At 36.9% G+C, this 12,719-nt stretch overlaps 1 protein-coding gene across 10 annotated transcripts in view; it reads right to left on the minus strand.

The window, feature by feature from the left end:
• Nucleotides 1-12,719, minus strand: part of RAPGEF6 (Rap guanine nucleotide exchange factor 6) — a 221,326-nt gene that overhangs the window by 78,374 nt on the left and 130,233 nt on the right. For all 10 annotated transcript variants that reach the window (XM_055430393.2, XM_055430398.2, XM_055430392.2 and 7 more), the window contains 4 exons: nucleotides 9,437-9,595; nucleotides 8,420-8,572; nucleotides 4,821-4,985; nucleotides 1,081-1,188 (listed from right to left, as the gene is read on the minus strand). In XM_055430393.2, the coding sequence (XP_055286368.2) occupies nucleotides 1,081-1,188; nucleotides 4,821-4,985; nucleotides 8,420-8,572; nucleotides 9,437-9,595 (585 nt within the window). The remainder of the gene's footprint in view (nucleotides 1-1,080; nucleotides 1,189-4,820; nucleotides 4,986-8,419; nucleotides 8,573-9,436; nucleotides 9,596-12,719) is intronic.

The raw sequence follows: 12,719 nt of genomic DNA on the forward strand, positions 1-12,719 counted from the left end.
CTGTTCTCAAATAGTGTATTAAATAAATCTCATGTCCATACAAAAAACTAAAGTTTTTCTCAGGGTAGAAACCAAGTTTTACACCTCTTCTGATCCTATATAACAGCTTGGAGTATACAGCAGAATTCAGTAAATATTTGATGACTGACTCAATTACTGGGAGAAAAAAAAATCCCATGATTGCAAGATAGTTTCGTAAGCCCCTTGAATATTTACATAGCCAGCAACGGAAGCACCAAATGATGTTGGTGAGCCTCAACGGGCTTATTAATCAAGTTCCCTGTTCATTCTCCCTATTTTGCATAGAGCAGATGTGCTGCTGAACAGGCTACAGGAATCAAGAGGTAAGAAAAGAGACAAAACAATCTGAAATTTCCCCTTTATTCAACTTAATCCACTTCTACTCTGTAATAATAACAACGGTTCTTGAAAAATTGCCGTGCCAGGTTTTGTTTGCAGATTCTTATATTCATAGCTCACTATAACCCTCAAGACAATCCCAACAACCTAGAGGCTACTATCTATAAAATAAGACAACGGAGGCATGTTAAGGTTGGACAATCCTTTCAAGTTCACATATCTACCAAGTGGTGAAGTCTGAATGTTGTTAATTCAGGCAATCTAACTCCTGAGCTGCATTATTATTTATTTTCTAAAAATTCAAGTTGCCTGGAACAGACAACTGAGTTGCAGTTCAAAGTTTTTATTTCTAATATGAAGAATAAAATAGATTTATAAATAGCTACCATGAAAGTTAAGAAGACCTTAAGGGTATTATCTGAGGTGTTGCATATTAAAAACAAATGAAATCACATGCAGAAGGGAGACTTAGAAAGTCTAATGTAGGTCTGATAAATATGTGTATTTGAATGCCTAAATCAGTGAAGACTCTGGAAGAAGTATGATCTTTGTTTGGGTTGAAGCAGCAGAGGATGAGCCGAAGTATAGAATACAGATTTGAAAGTTCTCAGAACACAGGAAAAGATGAAAGCTATTCTGAGCTGCAATTCTTCAGCAGGGGGACAGAAGAGATTGATAAGAATCCCCAAACCCTGAAGAAGATAAAATTCTGAGCCTTACTGTATCTTCCAGATTTTTTTCAAATTCCTCTAGAAATCGAGTCATAGCAGGATCACCTTCAAAATCATTGAAATGATTATTTACCCATAATAATACAATCCGTGTTACCTGTGGAAACATGGAAGAGGCAGCATACGATCATATGAGAGGAATTCTTCCTGAAAAATTTAAGTCCTAAAAGCAAGTCCTAAACTGAGGAACAACTGAGCTTTATGGCTAAGCCCTTTGCCCACCCTCTCACACATAAAAGGCTCATTCTAACACAGAGGAACATTTTAGTTTGAGCTTTTGCTTCCTTATGTAACAGAGAGAATCAAGCCTCTGCTTTCACTGAGAAGACAAGCCTGTATACTAACATGTAAGTAGTACATGTGAAGTGTATTTTGAACAGTATCTAAAAATGCAAACTTCTAAGGGCAGGCAAATGTCAAGTATTTTTTTAGCTGAGACCATTTCACCAAAATTATAACAAAAATCTGAAACATCCTTCGTAAACACTATAATTTTCAAAGTTTTGAATTAATTTATTACTTTGTTAACCTGTGCTAGATTAACAAAAAAGTTAAAAACAAAAAAATGGGTGTTCAATTAAATAATGTGCCTACAGTGAACTCTACTCAATGCTCTGTGGTAACCTAATATTGGAAGGAAATCCAAAAAAAGGGGAGATATATGTATACTTATATCTGACTCACTTTGCTGAATCAGTACAGCAGAAACGAATACAACACTATAAAGCAACTATAGTCCAATAAACATAAAAAAATTAAGATTAAGAAACATTCTGAACATTAAGAAAACACACAGGAGCCAAGATAAATCTAAAGAAATAAACCAGAGATATTTCTAAAATCTAAATTAAAAAAGTGCCTAACGATACAAATAATTTAAGTCATATACTTTTAAAACTGTGGTAAAATAACACATAAAATCCACTATTTTAACCATTTTAAAGTGTACAGTCCAGTGGCATTTAGCCCATTCTCAATTGTGTACAGTCATCCCCAAGCTACCTAGTTCCAGAGCACTATCACCATCACCAAAGAAAATCCCATTCCCAATAAGCAGTCACCTACCATTCTGCCCTCTTTCCAGCCCAGAACAGCTTCTATTTGCTTTTCTGCCTCTCTGACTTGTCATAAAATATGTGATCTTTCATGACTGGCTTGTTTGACTTAGTACGTTTTCAAGACTTATAACACGTTGCAGCATGTATCAATATTTCATTTTCTTTTTATGGTGGTGGTTTAGTTGCTCTGTGTCCAAGTCTTGCAACCCCATGTACTGCAGCCCTCCAGGCTCCTCTGTCCATGGGATTTTCCAGGCAAGAATACTGGAGTGGGTTGCCATGTCCTTTTCCAGGGAATCTTCCCAACCCAGGTACTGAACCCAGGTCTCCTGCACTGCAGACAGATTCTTTACCAACTTTTTTATAGCTGAATAATATTTCATTATATAGTATGCAATATTTTGCTTATCCATTCGTCAGCTGATGAACATCTGGGTTGTTTCCACAGCCATCATCAATAGTGCTACTATGAACACTTGTTTACAAACTTTTGTTTGCACACCTATTACCTGTTTTGGCTATATACTTCAGGAGTAGAACTACTGGACTACACAGTAATTCTATGTTTAACTTTTTAAAGAACTGCTGAGCTGTTTTCCATAGCAGCTATACCATTTTACATTACTACAAGCAATGCATGGGAATTTCATTTCCTCCACATCAACATCCTCGAAATCCTTTATATTTCCTTTTTTAAGTCATCTTAGTAGGTATGAAGCAGAATATGACTGTGGTTTTGATTTGCATTCCCCATGACTAATGACACTGAACACCTATTTCACGTGATTGGAGAAGGAAATGGCAACCCACTCCAGTGTTCTTGCCTGGAGAATCCCAGGGACGGGGGAGCCTGGTGGGTTTCCGTCTGTGGGGTCACAGAGAGTCGGACACGACTGAAGTGACTTAGCAGCAGCAGCAGCAGCAGCTGGCTATTCATATCTCTTCTTGGGAGAAATACCTATTTGAGTCCTTTGTCTATTTTTAAATTTGTACTGTCTTTTTGTTGTTGAGTTGTAAGAGTTTTTTAATACACTCTGAATACTAGATCCTTATCAGACATATGATTTGCAAATATATTCTCCTATTCCATGTGTTGTTCTGTTTTTCTTGATAGTTCCTTTAATGTGAAAATGTTTTAATTTTGATGAAATTCTATATATCTATTGTTCAAGTCTGTGCTTTGCACTAAAAAAACTATCGCTTAATCCAAAGTCGTTTTTAACTCCTTCTTTTCTTTGAAGAATATTATAGTTTTACCTCTTACATTAAGTCTCTGATCCATTTTAAGTTAACGCTGAATATGGTATAAGGTAAAGGTCAAACTTCATCTTTTTACACATGAAAATTGAGCTGTCCCTAAGTCATATTTTTGTTCATTCTCTAGCATGCCTTTATTTCCTCAGCAATCTAAGTAACTATATATAATTTCAAAAGCAGGGAAAGGCAAGCCTGCAGTTTTGGACACTTACTGTATCTAATAAAGTATAACTCAGAGCTTCCCAGGTGGTGCTAGTGGTAAAGAACTCGCCTGCCAATGCAGGATACAAAAGAGATGAGGGTTTGATCCTTGGGTTGGGAAGATTCCCTGGAAGAGGGCATGGCAACCCATTCCAGTATTCTTGCTTGGAGAATCCCATGGACAGAGGAGCCTGGCAGGCTACTGTCCATAGGGTTGCACAGAGTTGGACAAGACTAAAGTGATTTAGCACAAACTGTAACTCAGAAAGATATGCCAGGCAATTATGGCTCTACTTTTACTTTTCTTAAAATAACTAACTTCCTATTACTGAGGTAATTTATTGGTAGTTATGTACCAGTAAGCTGAAGTGTTACTAGTTTTTCCATGAAAAGTATAAACACTCCATAAAATAAGTTAAGATAATCTATTTAAACATTAAATGCAAAAAAAACCCCTCAATGCCACATCTAAATGCGTTATAGCAGCGATAAATTAAACTCAAAAAGATAAAATTTTAAAATGATTATAAAGTCTTTAACTCTGAAAAATCAATGCTTTTCTATTTAGATTGTTTCTAAGCCCTCTTGAAAAAATGTACTTGGTGAATATTCTTTCTAAACTTTTAAATGTTGTACTGATCTTCTCTGAAACAACCAGGTATTTTGATAAAGTGTAAGACTGCTGCTGCTGCTAAGTCGCTTCAGTCGTGTTCGACTCTGTGCAACCCCACAGACGGCAGCCCACCAGGCTCCTCTGTCCCTGGGATTCTCCAGGCAAGAACACTGGAGTGGGTTGCCATTTCCTTCTCCAATGCATGAAAGCGAAAAGTGAAAGTGAAGTTGCTCAGTCATGTCCGACTCTTCGCAACGCCATGGACTGCAGCCCACCAGGTTCCTCCACCCATGGGATTTTCTAGGCAAGAGTACTGGAGTGGGTTGCCAATGCCTTCTCCAAAAGTGCAAGACTACTATCCTGCATTTTCTGAATTTATAACTATACCACAGCCTGATTTCAGTTTCTGCCTTTTAGAAGGCAAAATAATCCACTTTTTACAAGTTATTTTGTCATAAAAGTAACCAGATATGTCTACTGATCCACTAATTTTTTAGGTGAATTGAATCTTATCAAAATAAGCATTTAATTTGTCAACTGCAAAAGGTTTTGGGGGAATATAAAAGTTAAAATCACTTTCATGCCCTTTATAGAACCAACCTTATCCCTTAAGCTGTCAATTTTAAACCATTCCAAAAGTTTGGTCCCAACATCCAAAGGACTTGCAAGAAATGTTCTATAAGTTAATAGGAAATCTTCAATATAAGTTGGGTCCACAATGGAATGCTCTTCTATTAAATGCATGATGAGACGCTCAGGCGTTGCCTAAAAATCAAAACAAAGGAAGAATTAGAAAATAAAAAAGTAGCTATAAAAAAGCAGCTCAGGAACCAAATAACTCCTACTGATTACTTCCCTTTGTATCTCCTCGATTATAAAGTCCTCAAAGTAAAGTTTCATCTTTAAATCTCTCAGCACTGGAAGTAGCTAGTGTCTCTAGGCTGTAGTCCATCATCACGCACAAGTTTAGAGAGAAATAAGGCAGAGGAATAAACATACACAACAGCATTACCTTGGCTGTAGCTGTTTTATCTGTATTTCATCATAGCTATGGGGGGATAATATAATGACTATCTTGAGTAAAGAGAAGGAAGAGGGGCTTCCCTGGTGGTCCAGCGATTAAGAATCCGCCTTACAAAGCAAGGGAAACCGGTTCATGCCATGTTGCAACTAAGCCTGTGTGCTAGAGCCCGAGAGCCTTAACTACTGAACCCAGACACAGCAACTGCTGAACCTGTGCGCCTACAGCCTGTGTTCCACAAGACAAGTCACCACAATAAGAAGCCTGCACATAACAATGAAGAGTAGACCTCTACTGCCACAACTAGAGAAAGTCCCCGTGCATCAACAAAGATCCACCACAGGCAAACAATAAAATAAATAAATAAGAGAAGAAAGGGGTGAGAGTTAAAGAAAACAAATAAATAAATAAAGCTTTCTTCTGAATTTAATCATCCTTAAATTCTCTTCGGTTCCAGGTTATGGGAACAACATAGTTCAAGATAGCTTGTTTTATTACTGTCACTTTTTGGAACAGAGGTTTCCTGTTCTACAGCTTCTCCATTCCTGTTTGCCAGAGGAACCAGAAGTTCTATAGACACTTTTTACATGCACTTGGAGTTTAACTGCTTGCCTGTTTCTCAATTTATAAAAAGGAATGAAAGTAAAATTTATCTATTGCTCCTCCTTGAATTCCTAAATCACTGTTAAAATTTATTTCCCCAGCAGCATCTTAAAAAAATGGGTATGCAGAACAAATACAGAAATAAACCAGTGTTAAGGCAAATATAAAAACCAATTGTTGCCCATAATGTCAGATTTCAATTTGGTACATTCATCCTAACGATTTCATTGGCCAGAATTACTGCATAACAAATATACATTAATACTAACAATGTTCTTGTTTAAAAATGTATTACATGATTAAAAAAGGGTAACCACTGCTAATCAGGTAGGTAAATCATTTCTCTAGAAGGAAGTCAGAGGAAAGGCTCTTCAAGTTACCTATTTAAGGGACAAGACAATCACAGGTCATTCCTATTCTTCTCCTACCTTCAAAAACACTCTAAGAATTCCAAATTGGGTCTGTCATTCAGTTCAGTTCAGTCGCTCAGTCGTGTCCGATTCTCCGCGACCCCATGAATCACAGCACGCCAGGCCTCCCTGTCCATCACCAACTCCCGGAGTTCACTCAAACTCATGTCCACAGAGTCAGTGATGCCATCCAGCCATCTCATTCTTGGTCGTCCCCTTCTTCTCCCGCCCCCAACCTTTCCCGGCAAATCACAATTTGACGTCACTCAAATCTGGTTCTCAGATCATACATAGCCATGTCAGGGGTGAAAATGATTGACATGTTAAAGAAAAGCTGTTATCCTGATTCTTAATCAACCTTAAGAGGATCCCACCAGCTAAATCTGGGACAATCAGACAGTCAGAACAATGCTGATGGTAAAGAAATATATGAGACTAACATAATCAAAGAGGAGAGAATGCCCATTCTTACAGCAGAATGACAATAAATGTAGAAGAAATAATGGAGATAGAAAATCACCATTTCAGGCAGGAGCAGTCAATCTAAGACTGGTGGATAGAGATCTGCAAGACATACTGACACTATCCCAGAACATCAATGCTTCAAATGCTTATCAATTACAATGGGTAAAATGGTGATTTCACAGTAAAGAAACTTGACAGACACCAACAGGACCAGGTGATTAACTTCACTAGCGGTGGCCTAGGTGGACATTGTGTGCTCCCTGATAAGATGTATTGAGAAGAGCAGAACATTATTTCTGTGGGGTTTCAGCCAGAAAAGTATAACTTTAGTCTGGGCATGAGGAAACACCAGACAGATCTAGTCTGGGGGTCATACTGCAGACTAGGTCTATATTCATCAAAATTGCTGAGAATGTGAAAAGGGAATAACCATTCCTGGGGTAGACTTAAGTGACATGACAACCAAGTGCAACTGTGTGCCTGGATGAGATGGAGCCAAAAATGAAAAAAAGCCATTTTGGGGAGAGTTGGTGAAAATCTAAATGGGGTCTATGGGCTGAATGGCTTTACTTTATCAATGTTCATTTCCTAATTTGAAGGGTTCCATGGTGTTTATGTAGGAGACTGTTATTTTTAGGAAGTACACAATGAAATATTTTGGAGTAATGAGGCATCACATTTGCAGATTGCTCTCAAAAGATTGAAAAAAAACTGATGAAAATGGAGAAAGTGCAGGGAAATGTTAACAGTGGGGGAATCTGAGTCAGGATACTCTATACTGTTATTGCAACTTTTCTATAAGTTTGAAATTATTAAATAAAAAAAAAAAAAGTCTCAACATGAGCCTTCATAAAAAGACAGCCTGAGACAATCCACACATATATTCGAATTTTTTTCCTACACAGAAAGCTTATACTCATCAGCTTAGGAAAAGAAAAGGAGTGTTTAGATATAGTCTGACTCTTAAGGAATATCTGATCTGACCAACCAGTCCCTCTTATTGTTAAATAAACTGCTGCACTTATAATGAAAAATAACACAGTTATTTTGCAACCAACTAGCTTGCCATTTCCTTCTCGAGATTCAGATGCCATTAAGACAGGCAGATGGGAGAGTGGAAGGAAAGGGGGCAAGGATCAGAGGGGAGAGGGAATCAGAGAAGGGAAAACAACATGGGTATTAATACTTAGACTCTACAGCATGCTAAGACTTTTGATTTGCCACATTTAGCCCTAATAAAGACCTGCAATAGCATCCCCATTTTCAGATAAGAAAACTGAGGTTCAGAGAGGCTAATGTCTATTTCAATGACACAGAGATCCCATAAGCTCTCTCCATCTTCATCTAGGATTCTGTACGTTGATGGTTGGTCCTTTCAATTTCTGTTTTGTTTCTAAATATTACTATCTTTGATGAAATTAACTCCCATTATTGATGAATCATAAATTTGAGAAGGGAAATTTTGACTTGTATATTCTAAGTAATATCCTTCCATACTGATATTACATGGCAATGTCATCCTTACCCAATAAAACACTGTTAAAAACCAACTAAGAAAAAGTCAAAAGGACACATTTATATACACTGGATCCCAAAGTTAGTAAATTATCTTGTACTACTTAATAAGCACTTCAAAGTCTTTTAAACAAGATGAAGGTTTAGTCTATCAATAAAAAGAATAATAAGTAAAACACACCCACCTTAATTACAATGTGTCCTTTCCTGGTTCCACTTCGATCCAGTTCACGATGCTCATGTACCATAACAATTTCTCCCTCTTCCTCAACTTTATGGGTATTTTTTTCAACATGATTTAAAATTCTCCAATAATCCTGCTGGGCTATGCAGACAAACTGTCCAAGAACAACATGGGGACAATTAATAAATCTATAATACATAAATATATCACTATGCACCAAGGCAGAGTACAAAGGTAAGAACTCAAGGGACATCAGTTATTTTTTATTTAGCCCCTTTACGCCTTAACAAAAATCAAGGTAAAATAAATAAATCATGCACAAAGAGACCAAAGAAGTTAAATCCATGTGAATTCTGCTCTAAAAGGAGAAGTAAGCATATGCTTCTTTCAAAACTGACACTATGCAAAGAAAACATGAAGCAGGAGTAAGTTAGAAACAAACAACTCAGAAGTTCCTATTTCTTCCTCTATTGGAAAAAAAAAAAAAAAAGGAGACTGAGCTGCCTAATATCACTTAGATATTTAACAAATAAACATTTATTGGGTATACTCTCTTTAAAATATGTATAGTTTAATTCCACAAATAATTGCATCAGATATAAAATCTACTTTCCTTTATAACTGTGAGTTTTTCAAACTTCTAATTCTCAAATCAAGCTATTTTATTTTGAGGAAGGAAAAAGGCTCAGCCATTTAAAATCAAGAAACAGGAGAACAACACACACAAAAAAAACCGAAACAAAAGAACATACACTGCTATATTTAAAATGGATAACCAACAAGGACCTACTGTACAGCACAGGGTACAACTTGGCTCAAGTTATGTGGCAGCCAGCGTGGCAGTGCCGTTAGAGGGAGAGTAGATATGTTTATGTGCGACTGAAACTATCCTTCGCTGTCTACCTGAAACTATCCTAACAGAAATAATCCACTCTACTCCAATATAAAACAAAAAACTAAAAAAAAAAAAAAAAAAAGAAAGAAAGAAACAAGAGAACATGACCAGCGATAAGCTTACCTGACAGTCATCTACTTTAGTCCTAACAACTCCATGCATGTACTGTTTATCCAGAGTGGGTGTGATTCCAAAACTATTTCCCATAAAGAGATGGTCAACTTTTCCATCTGGATGACTGATTTCCACAGTGCCATTTAAAATAACATACCATGAATCAAGCTATAGAGAAGACGACAGGTTTTAACAATCTTTGAGAAAAGATGATTATATGTTAACTTTGAAAAATAATCAATCAGTATATAGAACTCGTATAATTTATACAAGAGCTCATTATATAACTGAATATTCCGTCAGATCAGAATATATTACTAAATAAAACCCTGTTTCTGTTAAGCAAACGACTACAGTTTATTTTACTCTTTCTTCTTTTAGTCACCAAATGAAATCAGGGACCCTCAAAACTGACCAAAATACTCTAAGACAAAATAATGTTATGGCTAAGACCACAGTTTAGTCGCTTAGTTACGTCCAACTCTTTGGGACCCCATGGACTGCAACATGCAAGGCTTACTGTCCATCACCAACTCCCGAGCTTGCTCAAACTCATGTCTATTGAGTCAGTGAAGCCATCCAACCATCTCATTCTCCTGTCATCCCCTTCTCCTCCTGCCTTCAATCTTTCCCAGCATCAAGGTCTTTCCAAATGAGTCAGCTCTTCACATCAGGTGGCCAAAGTGTTGGGAGTTTCAGCTTCAGCATCAGTCCTTCCAATGAATATTCAGGACTGATTTCTGTTAGGACTGACTAGTTTGATCTCCTTGCAGTCCAAGGGACTCTCAAGAGTCTTCTCCAACACCACAGTTCAAAAGCATCAATCACTGTTGCTTAGTTTTCTTTATAGTCCATATCTCATATTCATCATAACACGACTACTGAAAAAACCACAGCTTTGACTGATGGACCTTTGTTGGCAAAGTAATGTCTCTGCCTTTTAATATGCTGTCTAGGTGATCATAGCTTTTCTTTCAAGGAGCAAGTGTCTTTTAATTTCATGGCTGCAGTCATCACCTGCAGAGATTTTGAAAATCACCAAGAAAAAGTCTGTCACTGTTGCCACTGTTTCTCCATCTATTTGTGATGGACTGGATGCCATGATCTTAGTTTTTTGAATGTTGAGCTTTAAGCCAGCTTTGTCACTTTCCTCTTTCACTTTCATCAAGAGGCACTTTAGTTCCTCTTCACTTTCTGTTATTAGGGATGTATCATCTGCATATCTGAGGTTATTGATACTTCTCCCAGAAATCTTGATTCCAGCTTGTGCTTCATCCAGCCCAGCATTTCACAAGATGTACTCTGCATATAAGTTAAATAAGCAGGGTGACAATATGCAGCCTTGACATACTCCTTCCCATTTTGGAACCAGTCTGCTGTTCTATGTCCAGTTTTAACTGCTGCTTCTTGACCTGCATACAGATTTCTCAGGAGGCAGGTAAGATGGTCTGGTATTCCCATTTCTTGAAGAATTTTACTCAGTTTGTTGTGATCTACACAGTCAAAGGCTTTGGCATAATCAATAAAGCAGAAGTAGATGTTTTTCTGGAACTCTTGCTTTTTCGATGATCCAACAGATGTTGGTCATTTGATCTCTAGTTCCTCTGCCTTTTCTAAATCCAGCTTGAACATCTGGAAGTTCATGGTTCACGAACTGTTGAAGCCTGGCTTGGAGAATTTTGAGCATTACTTTGCTAGCGTGTAAGATGAGTGCTACCGTGCGGTAGTTTGAACATTCCTTGGCACTGCCCTATTTTGGGATTGGAATGAAAACCGACCCTTTCCAGTTCTGCGGCTACTGCTAAGTTCTCCAGATTTGCTGGTATATTGAGTGACATGGTATATCTTTTAGGATTTGAAATAGCTCAACGGGAATTCCATCACCTCCACTAGCTTTGTTTATGGTGATGCTTCCTAAAGCCCACTTGACTTCACATTCCAGGATATCTGGCTCTAGGTGAGTGGTTATCTGGGACATGAACATCTTTTTCTGTATAGTTCCTCTGTGTATTCTTGCCACCACTTCTTAATATCTTCTGCTTCTGTTAGGCCCATACCATTTCTGTCCTTTATTGTGCCCATTTTTGCATGAAATGTTCCCTTGGTATCTCTAATTTTCTTGAAGAGATCTCCAGTCTTTTCCATTCTATTGTTTTCCTCTATTTCTTTGCACTGATCACTGAGGAAGGATTTATTATTTCTCCCTGCTATTCTATGGAACTCTGCATTCAAATGGGTGTTCTTTCCTTTTCTCCTTTGCCTTTAGCTTCTCTTAATGTACTCCTCTGGAAGTAAGACCACAAACTCTTGGAATTTGAATCCAGAATCTGCCACTGACCAGCTGAATGAGTCTGGGAAAGTTGCTTCAGTTTCTCTACTGCTATAATGGGTGTAACAATATCACCTATCACAGAAGTTTTGTGTCAATTAAAAATGAGTTTATTACAAATCAAGTAATATATAGCAATAAATTCCAGACTGGAATAATGTCTGGCACATAGAAAACATTCAAAAGAAAAAAAAAAAGGAGCTAGTGATTAAGAAAAACTATTAAAAACCTGAATTTTAAGGTATACCTAAAAATATATCAAAAATTTCTAATGTTAAGAAAATACTGCTCTCAATTTATACCAAAGTATTTAATGCTCTAAAGAGACATTGTAATGCCTACTGCCTATCCATGAAAGACTACTTGTTCTCATTTAATATCCCTTTTATTAGTCTAAACTTTCAATAATTTTAATGTGATTTAAGGAAAATCTGGATTATCAGTTCTTAAGAAGAATCAGTGGCAACAGGACATATTTTTTCAAAACGGTGGGGTTTTGTTATTTCAAATATAATTATTGTCAAATTTTACAATTATACAAATTACTTGAGGACAGGGACCATGTTGGGTTTTTCCACCACTATCCTCACAGTGTTTAGAATAGTACCTGGCAAAAAGCAGGCACACAACAAAGTTTTGCTGACAGAACTATAAAAAATTAAAAGACAAAATTTGTGGAAAAGTTATTTAAAATCCTAATGTTTGTATAGTCATCATTAAAAGTTTAGTATTTTCCTCCCATGGTTATCTTATGTCACACTGTTGAACTATTTAGATTATTCTATGCTTTTAAAAAAATTTAGTACTATATTCCTTTGTTCAAACTTTTTTTTTTTAGTATATCCCATGTGTTAAATGTTTTCTAGGATACAGGGAGAAAGCATGTAAATGAAGCTAGAGGTAAGGCCCCACCTTCAAAGATTTCTATCAAATCAAAGATTTCTACTACAATCATTTGAAAAC

Source organism: Moschus berezovskii, chromosome 8 (assembly GCF_049115385.1).
Source record: "Moschus berezovskii isolate FMDL1 chromosome 8, NW_MosBer_1.0, whole genome shotgun sequence".
Taxonomy (NCBI): domain Eukaryota; kingdom Metazoa; phylum Chordata; class Mammalia; order Artiodactyla; family Moschidae; genus Moschus; species Moschus berezovskii.